The following is a 20,588-nucleotide window of genomic DNA, read 5'->3' on the forward strand; positions in this document are numbered from 1 at the left end:
GTGAAAAAGATAAACTATCTTGTTGGTTTATTTGCATTGGTTTTGCTTATTTCCCACAATTGCTAAGGTTGTTTTGTTCATAAAAAGGGAAGTGGTACTAACCTCAAGAGCAATTGCCAGGCTCGATTTGGGACATTGCAAACTCTCTCTAGCTTTACTTTAAACACACATTTGCAAATATGGCGCCAGTTTATTCTGGACAGTTCCTCCCTACACTGTTTAGCATCTTTGGCAGGCTTATTCCAGGCAAGGCACAGAGCTTGAGGCAGAGGGGAAGAACACTGAGGATGCATTGTGTGCCCACTGGGCAAGCGTGTCACCTACCCACAGCCCTGGAGTGGAGCGCCCACGGTGTGAAGTTGGGAAAACTTACTCCTCTGGGAGCCCTCTCACTGCACACAGGGCCCGTCCACTGAGATTAACGATGGTCACTCAAATAGAAAGCAGAAGAGGCTAAAATTATGTTTCTGATCATTTTTGCTGCCTTCTGAAAAGTTTGATTAGAAGTACGAAGTGTTATGCAAGATTCGTTAAGTACTATATTACTCTACTTAACATTGTACAAAATGCTCTATGGAGGAATTTGTACAGAAAGAGCCTCTTCCCTCTACGTGCCTCTAGTGAGTTCTGTTTATTGAGCATTTCATGTCTAGAGAAAAGTATAAGTTAAGGAAAATGATTATGTGTACTCAAATGAGCACATCTAGGGAAATTCAGATTATCTCAAATTCAGAAGTATTATCTCAAATTCAGAAGTATTATCTCAAGATCAGTATCTCCACCAGGGCTGTTTATCTTCTTCTATTTTCTATAAAGTGGGGTATGTTTATTGCTTATTTGACTGGAGGCTGGGGGCCTTCAATAACAATTGCAGCTGGTTCGGAGGACCCAAAAGCACAGCCCTCTGTAGTCTTTTCCTCCAACCCATGAGATTTAGGGATGTTTTATCATTTCTGTAGTACAGACATTTTTCCTGAGCCTGATTTACATGCATTTGGAGACTAACCTCAGTGAAATAGCTTCAGATATCAGGGTGTGTTCAGTATTGACAGCAAATAAATGGTTTGCATTCTCTGTTTTACACTATTGAAAATAAAACACCTTAATAATGAAGAAACATGGGATTGTTGAAATGAATTTGCTCATCAGTATATTTGTTTTAGTCAAAAATAAAACTACTGGGACTTCCCCAGTGGTCCAGTGGTTAAGACTCCGAGCTTCCACTACAGGGGGCTTGGGTTCGATCCCTGGTCAGGGAACTCAGATTCCGCATGCCTCACAGCGAGGCCAAAAGATAAAAAATAAAATAAAATAAAAATAAAACTGTTAACCATAAACTAAGAAAGCCTCTGCACAACCTTCCTCCATCATTTCCTCGGTCAGATTCTGTTTTCTTAGTTTTCTTAATTTGGGCTGTCTCCAAGAAGGAAAAATAATCATCATCGCTCTGTCAGTGCGCACTCTGGAATTTGTTTAAGCAGAGAGTCAGGTCACAGCACCACGGACCGTGCTTTTTTTCTGCTGAGGAATTGTATTTTCCTGAGTTTGTACTGAACCGCATGAACAAATCATTAAGTGACACAAGTGAACGGGAAGAGAGAAGTATTCAAAAATTCTTTGACCTCTGCTACAAGGGTGGCTGACAGAAGACACTAGCTTTAATTGTTTGGTTCTCTCTTGCCAGTTTTTGTTTCAGTAAAACATTCCATGATCTCGAGGCAAAAGGTGATCGGGAAGGCAACATTTTGATTCTAATGGCTATATCTATTTTTCTTTATTCAGAATGATCAAAAATATTTTCATAGGTAAAATCAGATAGCATTTACACACATATCATTCTACAGTTTAGCAGAAAGAGCCATGTTAATTAGTACTGCTTAGGAAATGGAATTTAAACACAAGCCTGCAGATCTTTTACTTGTCTTTTGTTCTTTTTTTTTAAAGGAAGAATATTTGATGATATATCCACTCCCAACAGAGAAATGAGTGGGCTCAAACAGGTTTACTGGTTTAGTTTGTTTATCGCTTTGTTTCCTAACAAGAAAATAAAATAGTTACCTGATTTTTTTTTACCTGTATTAGTATATGTGTATCTGTTTTAAACTCTCTTTCTTTACCCTGCAGAAAGGTATCGCTAGTACACTCTGATTTTTGTCTACTTTCATTCTTTTTAAAATAACATCCAGGGTTGTGCATTCCCATTTTAACATAAGAGGATTCATTTGCTTTGGAAGGGAAGCTTCCAGCAGCATTGAAGATACATAAGCTAATATATTTAGCAAGTAATGTCAGAGAAACCTTAAAGCTGGTGTCTATCACATTTTACTGTTAGTAAGAACTGTCAGAATTCCTATTCTCAAGAGCAGTGTTCGAGATATTTAAAAATTGAAAATAAAAAAACAGAATCCTAGCTGTGGCATGGTGCCCTAGATGGGATAGTCACCCCCAGTCAGTGACTATGTGGTTTATCAAACCTTGAGATTAGCCTAATATGCCACTGGATCTACCAAACACTGTATACTGTCTCAGCCCACAGAGTGCGCCTTACCCTCATCTGACTGTTGCCTTCCTGCATAGGGAGCCTTACCCCGGTTTTTGCTTACACTAGCAGAACACCACTATGTTTATTGAAAACTACAGATGTAAATTCTTTGTGATGAAACCAAGATGGGAAAAAAGAATTCTAACTTCAGTTTTTTTTTTAAGTTTAATAATTTATTGTGTTCCGTTAAGACAACACAGAACTATTGCTTAGCAACACTGGATTAGGCAGAAAATAATTTAAGCTCCCAAATGAGAAACATTTGTAATCGAATATGCTCTAACACTTGCTTTACCACATGGCTTAACACCCTTTTGCTCACACATGGTTAAACACATGTTTGAACTGATGTTTTAACACCCGTCTCACACATCCTTACGCCCTTTGTTCACATATGCTTAAACACATGCTTTGACACTCTCTGAGCTCTCACTGTTGAACACAGGCAGAGTATTGTCTTGGGTCTCATGTTCTAAAGTTTCATTGGTTCGTAGCCTTCAGCCAAAGACTGGTGCCCGGTAAAGTCACAGCTCTTTCTACAAGATGACGTCTACTATTGTGTGCCTTCAGTCTGTCTGGAGAAGAGAATTCCTCATGGAGGTAACCACTGCCATGGTCCTTCGTGTCTACCACACCCCCGAGTGGTGGCCTTTTCGAATATTTCAGCCCAAGGGTGTGACATGTCACAAAGTATTGTTTTTCGCCCTGGCCAGTCTACTTGTATTTTCCCAAACTACCACACTCTAAAGTCTTACTCATGGCCAGATGTAGAATTTAGCTGAGTTTTTTCTCTTACATCTTACTTGGCAGTTTCAGCAGAGCTGAAAATATATGTACAGGAATGGGGTATTTGTGTTGCAGAAATCTGAATATAAATGGAAAATTTGTGACCTCGCCTTGCTTACATGAGTCTGATTGCTTGGATCCTCTCTCTTCTTTTTGTTTGTGGCGTCTGCCATCCTCTTAGGCAAGGTGACTGCCTCCTCGTCACTCTGACCCCCTAGACCTGCCATTGGTGGATTCATAAAAGGTTGTCTCTTCCTCCTAAAATTATAGGATTCTATATGTAACAGTGGTTTAGAGTGTGGGCTTCTGAGCCAGACTGCTTGAGTTTGAGTCAGCTTAGGTTTCCTCATCTGAAAAATGGGAATAGTGACAGTACCTACTTTATTGAGTTGTTGTAAGGATTAAATGATACAACACTTATAAATCACTGTGTACGTCCAGCACATAGTAAGTGCTTAAAAAATTACTATTTAATTACTCTTAATTTAAGTAGAATAAAAGAGTGACAATAACCTAAATCTAAGCTGTGCTCTACAGTTTACAAATCCATATCTTTCTACGTTCCTATCAGAACATTGAGAGGGATGTAAGCATATCCCCATTCCAGAGAGAGGCAAACTAAGAACAGACATCTTAAGAACTCTGCCAGAAATTGCATAGCCAGCAGGTAGTGAGCTTGACTGCTGGTCCCCTGACATCTACAGGCAGTGTTTTTCCTACCATGTTACAAGACTAAGTCCTGTTACATGTACAAGGAAGTACCAGAAATGGCTCTTTCTATCAAAGAGCTTGCAGAGGAGGAAAGATACTGACAAATGAAAAGTAACTTCCATTTATTGAGAAATAGTTATGAGCCAGCCTATACTAGGCACTTTTTAGTAAATTGTCTCTCTTAATCTTTACAGTAACCAGTTTGACAGATGAGGAAACTAAGGTCTAAAAAGCATAATGAACATAACCAGAGTCAAAGAACTAATAAGTAACAGAAGTAGAGCAAGCCTGATTCCAAATAAAACCCATGCTTTTTATCCATTACTCATATTGGCTCTCAACCAATAACAATAAATGAGTTCATAGACAAACTACAGCTATTGTATAAGTCAATTTTGGATGAAGTATAGTCTTCCCCTAATAATTCCTGGTTATGCTGCTATGTGATTGTTTGTTTCTTTGTTTTTTTAACATTATAGAATGGATAACATAACAAGAAATAAAAGTTATGGGTGTTGTATGAAAACATTTGTAAATTAAATCCACATTTAGTCTGTTCCCCCACCTTGATGAAATTCAGGCCTATAAAGTGTGCTGCCTGGCTAAATCTTCATGGAAATGTTCTTTTACAAGTAACCTGTTCTCATAATTATCTGAATATAAGAATCATTTAAATTCCATGGCTTTCAGGTCCCAAAGAAGGTTAATGGATGTTAAATTAAATTATTTGAAAATAAACTCTACTTCATTGACTGGATCCTAGAAGGTCAATATTTAGGAAATTGTATGAAGAATGACACCCTTGAGTTTGGTGAGTTGGAAGGGCAGTTTTCATAATTGTATATTAATAACTCAAGCTATCTTCTTAGCTGTCTTTAAGGATAACTTAAAGGTGATTGGAATCGTTGAACTAACTTTCCATGTGAAATTGGTTTGGACCCAGATGCAAAGACTAACAATCAGACCATTTAAACACAGAACAGGACCAGCCAGGAATAGCAACACTTGGATGCCTGACTCATAGATGTAAGCAAGAATTAGTGATTACTGCAAATGGCTGGAAGATCCCAGAGGAAAATTTGGGAGGCTCTTCATTCCCTTTTGCCCTGTACACAGAATTCTTAGTACAAATACCTGGCAACATCAAAATACAGGTGCAGATTTGGAATACATAAAGCCTTACTTTGGTTTCTTTGTGTTTTAACTGAATTTCACTCTGTTGAGGTTCAAGATCAAATACTCCCATTTTAATGTAACATTTGCCAAATTTCCAAACCTCTAAGCACAAAATCCTCAGCCCTCATTTTTTTTGCTTGCCTGGAAATCTAGGTAGCACTGAGCCAAAAGTAGAAGTTATGAAGTGAGATTATACTTGATTAGGAACAAAAAAAGTCCTATGTCCAGAAATGCAGATGTGTACAGCAGTCCTAGGGGAATGTTGGTATTTGATCTCCAAGTCTTAAAGGTTCATGTTCCCAAGGTTAAGAGTTGCAGAGAGCCAACTTTTATTTGTAACTAATGCTGAAATTACTCTGGAGATTCTAGAAGTATTACATTACAAATCACTCAGCTTTGGAAATCCTACAGCTCGTGAGTTACAAATATCACTGTGTGAGAGAAAGGGGCAATAAGTGAAGGACATCATTCATAAACTTAATTTATACCGTAGCAGCATGATCATGAATATACTGTATGAGAGTTTTCTTCTCAGTGAGAAAAGGAAAAGGGAGTATATGAAGTCCATGAGTCAAGACCCCAACTAAAAGAACCAGGAAGTAAAGGCCTCCTTGTCTGGGGGAATTTGAGTGGGGTAAGGGGGCACAGTCAACTTCGGCTGCAATATCCTCCTTTTTCTAATATCTAACTTCATGACCTGGGGTGAGTTGCTTATTTATTGAGTAAGGCTTCCATTTTGGTGAAAGTTAAAGCCTAGGTATTTACAGAATAATATCCTTCAACAAGCATGGCACCAATGGCCATCTATGAAAAAGATACACATAACAGTTCACCTCAAGGGGAGAACTTTAGTGGAACCAAATTCAGTATTAAAATCAAGAATAGTTAAAGGCATTAATATGTCACACAGCTGCCTGGGGTTTTCTTTACCCTTAATAAACTGTATTCCTATAATAGGCACTTGGTACTCTCTGGTGTTAACTAGTTGGACTTGCTTTTTGGCTAGACCTTTCTTATTTTAAACTAAGTAGTGATCTGGTTCTTTGAATTTTCAATGACTTTAAGCCCAACAACAAAGCAAAGATGGATAAATCTGTGTCTTGGTTACAGGAGTAAGCTATTATAGGCAAAATTATACCTTTTACACTTTTCACCAATAATATCTACTACTGGATGTGTTTGTTTTCATTGTGAGGTTAATCTGCCCTTGCTATGAAATGTTTTTCTTTAAGAATTAAATCCATTAAATCATCACACTTTGGGAAGAGTTTTTAGAGTGATCTGAATGCGTGACCTTAAAAATAGGGCTAGAATTTGGAATATAACGCATAACATATATAATTAATGTACAACATGTAAATGTGTGATATATCTTAAGGGGACAATATATAGGGAAAATATCAGAAAATAAAACACCCCATACATATCACCTACATCACACTAATAAATTCAAATTCAGGTTGTACCATTTGAACAACTGCCACTTCACTCATCCTCACTAATGATATTTTTCAGATCGTAGATTTTGATAGATGCACTGTGGAGTGTAGAAATAATCATCATTTAGGTAGCTGAAAAATAGCTTGCCAAAACTGATATAATGAAAGTTATTCAGGATGTTCTGTCAAAATCCTTTCCAATTAGTGTTGAGGTCTTAAAGGGCCAGACTTAGCTTTTTATTAATATGTTCGTTTTATTAATGTATTTTTGATATATGCATAGCATGACTACCTAATACATCTCATGATATTGCATAATTACGGTGCTTTTAATTTGTTATACCCCAGTCTATTCTCCAGTCTTATTTAAAATTCTAAATTACTTCATAATTTCATAACTAATAACTCATTAGGAAGCCGTGCCATGTACTTAAGGTTACCTCTAAGGCAGTCCATACTTAACAATAAACTAGAGAAGTTCCTCACTACTTGACTGTCAGTGACCAGTTTAAATATTTAAAGTTATCATCTGACCCTTTGTCCAACCACTTTTAGAAAATGAAATAGTTTGTGTATAAAATGTAGGAAAGGGAAGTCCTTTCACATAGTCTTTTCCAAAATGAAGAAAACTAGCTGTCAGTAATCAAATACTTAGATAATACTCATATATATATATATATATATATATATATATATATATATATGACACCATGCTGATATTATTTTTAAAGATTAAAGGGCCCATTTTTTCATTTTCTTTTTTCTTGTTATTTTTTGACAAGACATAGAAATTTAAGTATGTCATTCTACAGTGATCAAATTCAGATTTGTTGCCAATCACCATAATAATTTTACATTCCTGTCTGTCTCTCTGTTATATCTTAAAAAGACAGCTTTTGACTTGTTTCTGTTCCCCTCCAAATGACGAGAAATTGAGACTATTGTTTTTAATGCCTTGCTTTCTTTACCTCGATAAATGCACACAGTTAAAAATTATAGTGGTTCAACCCCTTGCTTATTGAGGTGTGTCTTCCCTACATTATTTAGACCTTGTCTCACGATCTAATAAGTAGCTGAATGATGTTAAAAGTAATCCAGCATAATGCTATGCTATAGTGATGTGATTTAACTAATGTTTATTCAGTATCTATGTGATAAAAATAGTGCTAGGTTCAGTAGGGATGCAAACATGGGGAGATGTGGAAGATACTTCATATGAGGCAATGAGATAATTAGGGTCTATTTTCTGATGCTTGTCTTGGTCAGAGTTCTTAGATTCAGGAGGACAGAATCATCTATCTAATTTAAGCAGAAAGAGATTTATTAGAATAGCGTATAGAGTCCTTAGGAAAGCCGGTGAAGCTCTTTTGGATGCTACAGAGCAGCAGAAGAGACCAATCGGACTCTCCTGGGACTGCTCACTGCTGCAGTCTTACCCCGAATGGCACCCAGGATACAGGAACCGGACTCCACAATCTCTACCAAAGCTGTCCCAGAAGGGCCAAATGCAACCTCCTCTCCTATACACACGCACACACACACACACACACACACACACACACACACACACACACATTTACCAGAAGTGCCTGTTTCCTCCCATGCAAGTGCCTCATATTGCTCACATTCCCTTGCCAAGTCTTGCCCAGACATCTGCCTTGCAGAACCTGGGTGATACCCGGAACCTGGTTGGTTGCAAGAGAATCTCAAAAATGTAGTTTTTAGGTTTCTAGCCTTCCCAGTCAAAGAAAGCTGTTAAAAGGGATCCGGAAATGTATGGAATGAGCCAATGCACAGTATCCCCCAGGGATGCTGTGAAATAGTGATTCTCAAATTGTATTGCAAGGAATCCTAAAATTTTGCTTATGCACGTAAAGGTTGCCAAGGAGGAAGCAGAGACCAGACAAGCAGGATTCTATCTGGAGCAGCTCCATGTTAATCTGATCTTCTGTTGGGCGTGTCAATAATCCTTGAAGAAAAGTTTTATCAAAAAAAAAAAAAAAAAGTTTTTTTTTTCCAAGTTTCAAAACCATTGCTAACCTGCAAATACAGGCATACCTCAGAGATACTGTAGGTTCAGTTCCAGACCACTGCAATAAAGCGAGTCACACGAATTTTTTGGTTTCCAAATGCACATAAAAATTACATTTACACTATTCTGCAGTCTCTTCAGTGTGCAGTAGCATTTATGTCTTTTAAAAAATGTACATATTTAATTAAAAAATACTTCATTTGCTGAAACATGCTAACCATTGTCTGAGCCTTCAGCGAGTCGTAGTAGTAACCTCAAAGATCACTGATCACAGATCGCTACAACAAATATAATAAAATGAAAAAGCTTGAAGTATTGCAAGAATTACCAAAATGGGACACAGAAACATGAAGTGAGCAAAAGCTGTTGAAAAATGGCACCAGTAGACTTGCTTGACACAGGGTTGCCACGAATCTTCAAATTGTAAAAAACACAATATCCGTGAAGCACAAAAAAATGAGGTGTACCTATACGCCTCAATCTTCTGTCTACTGCTTTTCTTGTTAGGCAAGGTGTCACAAATACAGCCTAGCATTTCTTTCCATCGCAAGCTTTTTAACAGACCATCCTCACTTTCTTAGGGAATATTTGAAAATAATTACAAATTATACTCTTCTCTCACGTGTCTCTTTAGGGAAAGTGCTACTAACAGGCCCATTGGTATTCGGGTTTTTAAGGGGAAGTCACCACCTCCTGAGAACATCTCAGAACACCTCAGTGGTGGAGGGCTACCCGTCCTCATAAGCCTTAGGGATGAAGAGACTGGACACGTTTAACTACTCTTCAGCTACTTTGTTTCATTTGACTTCAAAAACAAAATTAGCAGTAACAGGAGACTGGTTCCATGGGTTAAATTAATCAACGTGTGCTAATTAAATAACCGTTGTGCCTCTGCCATTGATGCCTGTTTCATTTGGTGGAGAGCTCTTAGTAAGTCTTAACCGACTTTGGTCTCTGTACTTTTAATATTTTGTCATTCGAACTAAACTGAAGGAAGACAGTCTGTAGTTTAAGCTGAAAAGAGAGCTATTACTTCACATATATTGGCCCTCATGAAAGGATTTCTTTTTTAATCTTTTTTTTTTTTTTTTTTTTTTTTTTACAGTAGGTCCTTGTTGGTTATCTCTTTTAAATATAGCAGTGTTTACGTGTCAATCCCAAACTTGGAAGTGTTTCTCCCTCATTCCCTCCAGGTCATCTCCCACCATACTACGTACGGCCTTTCCCACTCTGAACCGTAACTGCTTCCCTTACAACTGATATGCCCTAAAGAAACCTGGATTCTGCTACCAATCCACTACTTACCCATCTTTCATGTGTTTTCAGAGTAGCCTAACCTCACCCCTACCTGTCATGCAATGTCCCAAACCCAGACCTGCTCTGCCGCCCCAGAAGCAGACCAGCAGCCAACGTTTCTTTAAAGTAATGGAAATTTTCATCCTGTACACAAGGCACTGTTTGCCGTGTTATTCCCACTTGCTTAAAATAGACTTCAGAATATTCTGGTTTTGTTATATTTCCCACAGTTTTCTTATATTAAGAAATGATGGGTTTATTGAAATATTTGTAATACAAAACAGAAGAACCTACACATTTAAAAAATATTAATTTCATATTTCTTATTGAATATCTTGACACTTCTGCAAGGTATAGAGCACAAAATAAAACTCCCTGTTAAGCCTCATAATCTACTGAACCATTGTTAACACTTGAGAATGCATTCTCCCCGCCTTTTTTCTATGCATATTTTACCTACAAACAATTGAATATTTCATTGGCATTTTAAGTTTTAGAAACTTGTCTGTGATTCCTGTTACGCCAAATAAAATGTTTTAAGTTACTCTCCTCGTTTGGCAGGTTATGTATTTTAACACAAAGAATATAGAGTCTGCCAGAATTATTTATCTCGGTTTAGCTTATAAAAGTCTGTTTGGTTCACATTTTTGCCTTTTTTTTTCTACCGTCAGCTGTAAAACATCAGACCAGAATTAGCAGCTGTAGTCCTGGTTGCACTTTATTAAGTTTATGGTGGACTTTTTCAACCCTGTTCCCGGTGAAGTTTATTTAGGTAAAAGGTTGATAACATTCTTCACCCCAAAGTTTTTTTCTTTCTTTCCCGTTAAGACAGTTCTTTCCAGGGACTTCCCTGGTGGTCTAGTGGTTAAGACCCCACCCTTCCACTGCAGGGGGCACAGGTTCGATCCCTGGTCAGGGAACTAAGATCCCACATGCCGTGCAGTGCGGCCAAAAAGAAATAAAATTAAAAAGACAGTTCTTTCCTGATAACATTCAAGAGGTTAAACATGAAGTCATTACTTCTCTCTCATATAAACGTCTAGACCCATCCTTCCACTGTGTTAAGCCAGGTTTATAAAATATGTAATCTCACATGCAAAATAGAATAATTCTGTAGTATGTGTGTACAGTATGTGTCGTACTGTGGGTTTGTTGAAATACAAAAGAACCCAGAAACATTTGTATTTTTAAAAAGACTGGGCCTCCACCATACCCTGATGTGCAGAATTCATAATTTATGCTTGAACATATTTAAATAACTGGAGTAACAGGTCTAGGTAAACAAGTTACATTAATTACAAGAGTTAACGTGAGCATGAGAATATCTGTGTTAATGCTTCATTTTTTTCAAGTAAGACTCTGTGCATTCCTTACCCAGAGGACTATTTTCCCGAAAGTGGTAAAAATGCAAACACTCATCTCTAATATTTTATGCCATGTCAGCTACATCATTGATAGGATTCTTTGTTTTAGTTATTCTTCTTACCAGAGATAAGATCTAAAGGATGTATTCTGCATACTAACTGAAGCATTATGCAGTACTTCTGCTAGAAAAGTCACTGAATATTCCAAGTAAGAATTAAAGGAAATTTTGCATGACATGGCATATTTAAAATATTTCCACCATTTGGTGATCTAGTTTTTGATGGCCAAATATACCAATAAGTGTTACTCATCATATTTATACAAAAGTCATGTTGTGTATATAGGTATTCATTTTGTAGCCTTTCCCACTTAGCAATTTACTGTGAACGTCTCCCCTTGACATGAAATATTCTCCTAAAAGGATGTTTCTTACACAGTTTCCCTCATGGGACTGCAAAGAACAATTCTTAATTTGTGGGTAGAAATCCAGAGCTCGCAAGTTTGTGCCGTCCCCATGGTTGACCCCATTGTTTCTAAACCGTGGGCTTGCTGGCCCTCAAATTTCTGTAGTAGGTTTTCTTTGGGATTAGCTTTGGGGGGTGAGGGAGGTAGATGAGAGGATCTACCATCACGTTCCTGATTAGACCACCTTCTCTCCAGCATATTTTCTCCTTTGGCTCTATCACCTTCCTCCTTTTAAGTTCCTGCCTGGGACTTCCCTGGTGGTCCAGTGGTCAAGACTCTGCCCTTTCAATGCAGGGGGCATGGGTTCGATCCCTAGTCGGGGAACTGAGATCCCGCATGCCACATGGCATGGCTAAATAAATAAATAAATAAATAAATAAATAAATAAATAAATTCCTGATTATTCTTAGCCTTCATCTCCTTTTAGTCACCAGTAATTGCTTCCCTTTTGGAGGGCCTCCTCTTTTGTCAGCTTCTGGTTGCTTTGCTGACAAACACCTCAGAAAAGGGACCAAAAAATGGAGCCCTGTAGTTTTATAGGTAAAGAGTTCATGGATGAAGACTTTTTTTTTATCCTAGTTCCCAGTGCCCCTAACAGTGTCTGTCTTCAGACAGAACTGTCCCTCGGTGCCTTGGGCAGGCTTCTGTGGTCCCTCTGTGTCCTTCCCAGCCACCCTGCCCTCTCGTCACCTGCATTACAGCCAGACCCAAATCCTTCCTGCTCCCCAGACATGCCTCATGCTCTTCCCTGGCTCCTGTGCATCCTCCTGCCTGGACGTTTACCGTCCCATCTCCCCCTTCAAAATCCCACCCATCTTTCAGCATCTTGGCTCCATGCTGCATCCTCAAAGAAAGCAGGTTGTGTTTTCTGGATCCGTTCAACAAGAGGGGCTCCACGTTGCTTTAATTGTACTGCCCCTGTGGATGTATCTACATAGTATGCCTGTGTTTTACTTCCGTCAGTGCCTGTCGCATTCACCCTACCACACGGTAACTCCTTGAGAGCAAGAGCAGATCTCTCATGTATGACTCTCAAAGTACTGGACACAGTTGCCTGCACATAGAAGATGCTTGGTAACCACTGGCCCAGGAGAATTTTTAAACCTCTGATTTGAAACTATCAATTCTCTTCCAGTTAATGTCTTTAAATTTTATTTATTTAGTGATATTGCAGAGTAAGTTTGGAGATCGCCGGTGGCTTATATAAAAGCACGGAATGACCTATCTTGGTTATGTCTTTAAGCAATGCCCAGAGAGAGGCCAGTTCCAAGTTGAGATACACTCTCAGCTCGTGCCGTTGCCTGTTGATTTTTTTCCAGGCCAGTAACATAACTTACCTTGGAGAGTCTTGAGCTGTACACCTTAGCTCTGATTTCCAGAATCTTCCTCAGCTTTGTTAGTCATTCCGCGTTGTTGTTCTTTTGTGTGTATGAGCATGGGGACCTTGGCTTTTGGAATAATATTGCATTGCAAATCAACTTCTGCCTCAAAAGAACTTTTCTTCCACAATTTTCTGCATTTCTGAACAGGTTACAAAATGTCACAATTCAGTAGGGCCAATTATTAGATTTTCATTTAATGGGCAGTTTTAATGTTCTCAGAGACTCTGAATAGTAATAGCATTTTAAACTACTGCATTCCATTTAAAGACTCACAACCACTTCTTCTCTCTTTGAGTGTACCTAGTTATATTTTTGGGTATCATTTAAATTCAGGCTCCCAATCTGTAGGAAAATCAATGAGTTAATGAATAGCCTCATTTTTTTAACTTTTCAAATATTTTATCCTAATTAGAAGGCATATCTAGTGACATTAATTTGATGAAATCCCAAATCATCAGATTGTGCAGAATAGCCCTGACCATGGAGTAATTTAGAGCATTTTCAGTTTAACAAATGTACTGTTTTTTAGGACCAGATCATGGCTTTGCTTACTGTGAGAAAAACTTTCTACTGTTAAGGTCTGGAGTCCATGTCAGTGTAGGTCAAACTTTGTGCTTTTTTTTTTTTTTAGTTGTTTGTTTACCATGTTTTATTTAACCTATTAAATGAAAAGCATTCCTGCTATAAATAATAATCACCCCTGATGTATCTATAGCACATTCTTCTTGCTAAATCACTCCCACATGCACTGTCCACCGGCTTGGTGAGCTTCAAGGTTACTCTCTGGCCATACAGTGAGTAAACGGCAAAGTCAAGTCCAAGACCAGTGACCTTCCACAAACAACTGGTGTGGTTCACGTAAGCCACCTCATATCCTGTGGGGAACAAGATGGGGAGTAAGCCAGCAAAGTGATGACTGTTTGAGTCATTTATTTTCTGCCATGTCGTTTACAGCTCATAGGCTGTCCTCTGGGACAACAACAGAAAATGAATTCTCCAAACTGATCGAGGCTACAGTTTGAGAGAAACCGACACAGCAGGCGTCATTTCAGTCCTTCCTACTATCCAGATGCCTCTTTGTGGTTCTCTGTTTTAATCCTTGTCCCTCTTTATCCTATTCAATTCTCTGTCCATTCTCCAGCTGAAGACATCTGACACTTACTCTCAGGGAAGTAGAAATCACTTACAAGCATCGCTTGATCAGTCCTCACAGCTGCCCAGTAAGATAAGTCCAATGTAGGGAATGGAAGCCCCTCACTACTCCTTCAACATTTGAATGAGTCACCAAATTAGTAACCAAACCTAAATCTCCTGGTTCCCAGGCTGCTTCTCTGTTTGTGACCTACCACCAGCCAGAAAGTGGTAGGTGTCACATTATATTATTATATCCAGTCAGCAACTTAAATTTATTTTTGCATACCTCCTTTGATTGGACCAATACAGAAGCAACATGTATTTTTAGTAAAAGCTCGTGGACTATGGAGTTACAAAAATCAAAGTCTTCCTGGAAATGCTCATCTTCTTAATGATTTCTCTGCTAGGCCCACAGTAGGACTCAGTAACTATCTGTGGACTAAATGATATAATCCACCTTAATGATATAAATCCAACTAAAGGTATAATCCAGAGGGGAAGAAAGGAAAAAGAATAAATGGCGTGGAGATGTGAAACTGAGCAGAGAGGCACTTCCCTTTCTAAAGAAGCTGTGCTTAGTGCAACACGTGGCCTATAAAGAAAATCTGGCATCGGGACAGGCTTGCCTCGCCCTGATTTTCCACTCGCATTTCACTTCCACCCCTCCCTCCCGCAAACATGAACTGATTTCCTTCTGCTGCTAATGAAGACTGCTGCCAGGTCAAGGGATTTTGATTACACAGCATCTCATTGTGCTGTATGCAGATTTAATGGATTCAGACCATCAGGATGTGCTCTCCTTTTGTTATTTTTAAATTTGGGGTGACAGATGTTGAGCACCTTGAAAATTCAGTGGAGCAAAAGGTGCATCTAAGATGAGGAGGCCTCTACAACCACGCCCAGACTGCGAGGGACACATTCCAGTCAACTCAGGAGTTTAGTTCCACTGAACTCCTATCTTGTGTTCGTGATACGGGACCCGTGTCCTAGCTCCAGGGAACCTCTTTCCATGTCTACCTGACACTGCCTGGAATGGCCCCCCCTGCCCATCCCATTCTGAACCTCTGGGTGTGGAGGCTGAGCTCATGGTCCACTTGGATGACCCCTCCCTCCCCAGTTCCTATCTCTCTCTGACCACTGCGCTGCACTCACCAGCCCAGTAGAGTAATAGTGCTCACTTATTTCTTAAGCCTCTTAGGAACCTAGAGACCAGGGCTTTCCTTCTCAGTTTCAGAACTGGAGAACCTTGAGTATGATTTCTTTTTTTTTTTTTTAATTTATTTATTTTTGGCTGCGTTGGATCTTTGTTGCTGCATGCGGGCTTTCTCTAGTTGCGTCGAGTGGGGGCTGCTCCTCGTTGCGGCACGCAGGCTTCTCATTGCGGTGGCTTCTCTTGTTGCGGAGCATGGTCTCTAGGCCCGCAGGCTTCAGTAGTTGCAGCACGTGGGCTCAGTAGTTGTGGCGCATGGGCTTAGTTGGTCTGCGGCACGTGGGATCTTCCCCGACCAGGGATCGAACCCGCGTCCCCTGCATTGGCAGGTGGATTCTTAACCACTGCACTACCAGGGAAGTCCCGCATATGATTTCTTAATCATCGTTATTGTCATGATTGCTGTTGTCATCTTAATTGCCATTTATTTTAAGAGCACTGAAATGCTAAGTGCTGTATAATCATTATCTCATTTCATTTCATTTAACCCTCAGAGCAAACCTGTAAGGGAGGCATTATTATTTTCTTTTACAGATGAGGAAACTGAGGCTTAGCAAAGTTCAGTCACTTGCTCAAAGTCACACAACTATCAAGTCTCAGCCAGGATTGCAGCCAGTCACGTCCATCAGCCTTAAGAACTCAGCTCTCCTTGTCTGAAACCTGATACCAGCTGGGTTCTCATCCTGCAGTCAGCCTCCAAGGAACCTAAGTAACTATATGTGGACAAAGTGAAACGTCTATTTACAAATCAGACTATGCTTCTATTAATATGTTTCATTTAGAGTATCGATGATGTTTTCAGTGATAAACCAGGAGTCAGATTTTTAAGGAAATATCTAAGCATATTTACCAGCTTCTTTCACCTTAAATGGGGAAAAAAATGCTACAGTAGTCCTGAACAACTCATGTCTATATGCCAAGGTTGGCATATGAAATAATTTCCTAAGAGGTTGCTACCCTAAGACAAGAGGCAAAATGGCAAAAGAGGTCTTTGATGCTCTCCATGTTTTGTGGCGCCCAGCCCTTTTCTTCCATTCTTTCCTGCCCACCCCACCCCAGCACCTTTGTCACCTCTGATGGTCTAATTCTCCTCGCTGTAACCCCACCCGGGCCGGTCTGTCCCAAAAATGCAGTCCCCAGTGGAAACAGCCCATGAAAGACAATCTCCAGGGAAAGCAGTCTGAGGAAGGTAAATTACACTAAGACTTAATCTTGGGACATAACTGAGTTTTGTAAGAGTAGAAACGGAGACAGGTAATATTATGAACTCTGGACTTTTACCTCTGCTTAGGACAACCCACTGGTTTCCATGCTGTCTTGGATCTCTGCCCAAATCCCCCCTCATCACTCTGTGCCTTTCCCCTGCTTCATTTTTCTTCATAGCACATGTCACTCCCTGGAATTGCTTTATATACTTCCTGGTTTATTAGCATCTACATCTATAGAAAGTAAGCTCCGTGAGAGCAGGAACTTTGCTTTGCTTGTTGCTATAACCCTAGCATCTGCAAGAGGGCCTGGCACATAGTAGGTGCTGAATAAATATTTATCGGGTGAAGGGATCAGCCACTTGTCATGCCTCTTCTGAGCAGGGCAGCTTTTACTTTTACCCGGTTTTTGTCCAAAAGAACAAATTTAAGTAGCTATCAAACTCATGGTTTTACTGTTATTATTGCTTGAGAGGAGGTGAATTTTTTTCTTTAAAAGGCCAATTTCAACTTGACGTACAGAAAACAGTTAAGTAAATACTAGCTCAGATGGTGCTCAGGTGCAGTAAAGTCAGGAAAATGGTATCTGAGTGTCTGGCAAACACTACGAGATCAGAAAATATTAGTGGACATCCTTCATGTGAGTAAAAAATTGTATTGATCTACATAATTCATCTTGAAATAATTATGAGCCAATTTTTCAATCTCACATGATGTACACTGTGTTCATGGTTCTCTTAGAATTATCCTTGGCTTTGGGAATTATAAGTAATGTACATAAAATTAAATCCAAAACATATCCACATTTGAGTTCAAATATTTCCTCTTTTAAAGTGTAACCGTGACTTTGAAGTTGGGTTAAACCACAGGTGTGTATTTTTCTTCTATTCAGCTTCAATGATACCTGGTAATTTGGCATGTAATGATGGGGTAGGCTCAAGGATGTTCAAGAACAAATTGTACCATATTGTTAAGTTCTCCCTAATCTTACAAAAATGAACCACCACAAATTACTGAATTTTAATATCTCCTGAAACTCTCCCAGCAAAAAGAAGGAAGATACACTAATGACTAATTTAAATGCTAAAAAGACGGGGAGGGGTTGAAAGATAATCCCAAGTAAACCAAATTAGCTTACCTATCATTATGATTATTTTTAAATCACAGCGTTTCATGGAAAATGCGTTTTTGTGGTGCCGGGTTTCAGGAATACCCTTTGTTAAAACCTTTGTAAATGAAGTTATAAAATTGGGACTAGTGGATGGGGCAGGTGATTGGACAGGGGGACAATAAATAGTGGGGTTGAAATCCTCTCGTTAATAAAAATATTGGTTTCCATATGTTAAGAAAAAACATCTCACGCTCTCCGTCTAGACCTCTAGACCAGTAGTCAGTGAGCCTGTGTACTTCTGTTTCCCCGCCAGATATTTGTTCCTGTCTGAAAGACATTTTATGATATTTATTTGATGACACACACCTGCTGGGTAGATGAAAAGCTACTGCTCCTGAGGATGACCTACTTCAAGCTTCTGAGGACTTTGGCAGGTTGTCCTGCCACATCATTTGAGCCCATCTTGATGTCGCCTGTTGAACATATGTAAGACGAGTGCATTTGCAGACTTGTCGGAGGCAGAGTTGCGAACCCCAGGGAAGAGGTTTCAGAGTCAGTAATGACTTTGTAAGTGTACTGAGACAGGGAAGACACATGCTTTACCAAACCCGCCTCCAGCATAGGAAGTGCCGCTCTCAGCACTCGGGATGGGGATTGGCCCAGAAACCTGCCCCCGTGGAGTGGACCGTCTGGAAAGGGGATCTTACAGGAATCCATGTAATGTGGTCCAAGGTAAAGAGATGGACCCCAGGTGGGAGGTAGGGAGAATGAGGATCCAAGGTGACATGAAAGAAATTCTGATGCAGTGTTTTCCTGGGAGTTCACAGGACAGAGAGAGATTTCTAGTTGAGATCAGGGAAGAGCATGGAGACACTGTCATCAGATTCGTCCTTTGAAGCCAACTTGTCTTTACATGTTAATTTCCACAAACATTAATTGAGCACCAGCTATTGTGACGAGGCAGACCTTAGGCCGAAAGATACAAATATAAATAATTTATATCCATCTCTCAGTGTACACAGTGTAGTAAGAAAGCATACCTAAACAGGAATTTTATTATAAATGGAAATAGAACAAGGAGTTCTTAGCCCTGTCGGCCTTCCTGGGCTTGGTGATGCCCAACCTGAGATCTGCAGAGTAAGCGCAAGTTAGCCAAAGAAGAGAAAACGGGGAAATGGAGGCATGAAAATGATACGTTGTGCTCGGAAGCGACACACTGTTCGGTTTTACTGACTAGTGAAAAAGGTGAGGTGGGAATCAGTGGGTCCCTTAGAGGGGCTGTAGCTTCCCTACGCATCTCATGAGCCCCTTGCCACCACTGCCCGAGTAAGCGGACTGCCCCTGCCATGTAAATGCAGCTTCAGAGCAGGTTCCCTCCTACCCTTTGCTGCCCTAAGCTCCCCCGCATGGAAAATCCAGAGATTCCACGAAGAGGGGCCATTGACCCACTGCTGAGGAGTTATAAGCTCTGAATCATGAGTGAGTTGGGGTTTTACCTGGTGATTTAGAAGGAGTCTTTCTCCATTACATTTTTTTTTTTTTTTTTTTTTTTCATTCTTGGCTGTGCTGGGTCCCTGCTGCGGTGTGCAGGCCTCTCACCGCGGTGGCTTCTCGTTGCGGAGCACGGGCTCTAGGCATGCGGGCCCCAGCAGCTGCAGCACACGGGCTCCAGAACGCAGGCTCAGTAGTTGTGGCGCACGGGGCTTAGTTGCTCCGTGGCACGCGGGATCCTCCCGGACCAGGGCTCGAACCCGTGTCCCCTGCATTGGCAGGCAGACTCCCAGCCGCTGCGCCACCAGGGAAGCCCTCTCCATTACTTTTATCTGCGTGTCTACAGCTCATGGTTTGAAAGCCTTGGCTCCAAATGACATATGCCCTTGGTGTTATTTATGATATGACTCACCTTTCGGGTCTCCTTTCCTCCTCTTCCAGTTACCTGTTGCTGTGTAACGAGTCACCCCAAAAGGGAACGGCTTAGAACAACAATTGTCATCTCTCACAATTTCTGTGGGTCAGGAGTGGAGGAGCAGCTTGGCTGGGTATTCTGGCTCGGGACCTCTCATGAGGTTACCTTCAGATCAAGCCCAGAACTGGAACAGTTGGGAAGAGATAGGATTCAGCAGTAGCTAGAGCCTGGCTGGGACTTTCTCCTGTTATCGCTTTATTAATCTTTCCATGTAGTCTGTCTACGTGAGCTGGTCTGGGCTTCCTTACAGCGTGGAGCCTCAGACTTGCCAGCTTAGACACCCCAAAGATGAGCCCCAAGAGCAAGACTGGCAGAAGCTGTGTGGCCTTTCTTAAACCTAGCCTAGGAAGTCACACAGTGTCACCTCTGCTGCATTTTCTTCCTCAAGACGGTCACAAGGGCCCATCAGGTTTCGATGGGAAGGGACATAGACTCCGCCTCTTGAGGCAGGGGTGTCACGGTTGTGGAAAATCAGTGGGATGGGAATATTTTGTCGCCAATTTAGGAAAATATAATGTGCCGCACACCCTCCAAGAACATTTTCCTCTGCTCACGCAATCCTTTAAATTACCTAAATATTAATTCACTCATTTTGCTGTTGCCCGAAAGCTTTCTAGTTCCCTTTCCACACCAGAATCCAAGGCTTCAGTGCACACACAAGAACCAAAACACCTCCATTGTCTGAATGAGAGTCAATCACTCTAGTGTGTGGTGTTCCCCTTATGATGATAACACTTTATAAGCATATATACCCTGTTGCCCCATCTT

General features: G+C 40.3%; 1 protein-coding gene across 20 annotated transcripts in view; it reads left to right on the top strand.

Annotated features, from left to right (window-relative positions):
- The window catches only part of VTI1A (vesicle transport through interaction with t-SNAREs 1A), a 424,543-nt gene that overhangs the window by 237,592 nt on the left and 166,363 nt on the right, over window positions 1-20,588 (top strand). For 7 of the 20 annotated variants that reach the window (XR_014249268.1, XR_014249269.1, XM_082408504.1 and 4 more), the window contains one exon: window positions 1,945-2,072. The exons of 9 other annotated variants lie outside the window; for them this stretch is intronic. Coding sequence is in view for 6 of the 11 variants with exons in the window: in XM_082408498.1 (XP_082264624.1) it covers window positions 1,945-1,957 (13 nt within the window). In the remaining 5 variants the exon portion in view is untranslated. Of the gene's footprint in view, window positions 1-1,944; window positions 2,073-16,072; window positions 17,549-20,588 lie in introns of those variants that run through there. 4 more of the 20 variants (XM_082408502.1, XM_082408501.1, XM_082408508.1 and 1 more) reach the window with 1 other exon arrangement.

This window comes from Balaenoptera borealis (genome assembly GCF_965194805.1).
Source record: "Balaenoptera borealis genome assembly, chromosome: 10".
NCBI lineage: Eukaryota > Metazoa > Chordata > Mammalia > Artiodactyla > Balaenopteridae > Balaenoptera > Balaenoptera borealis.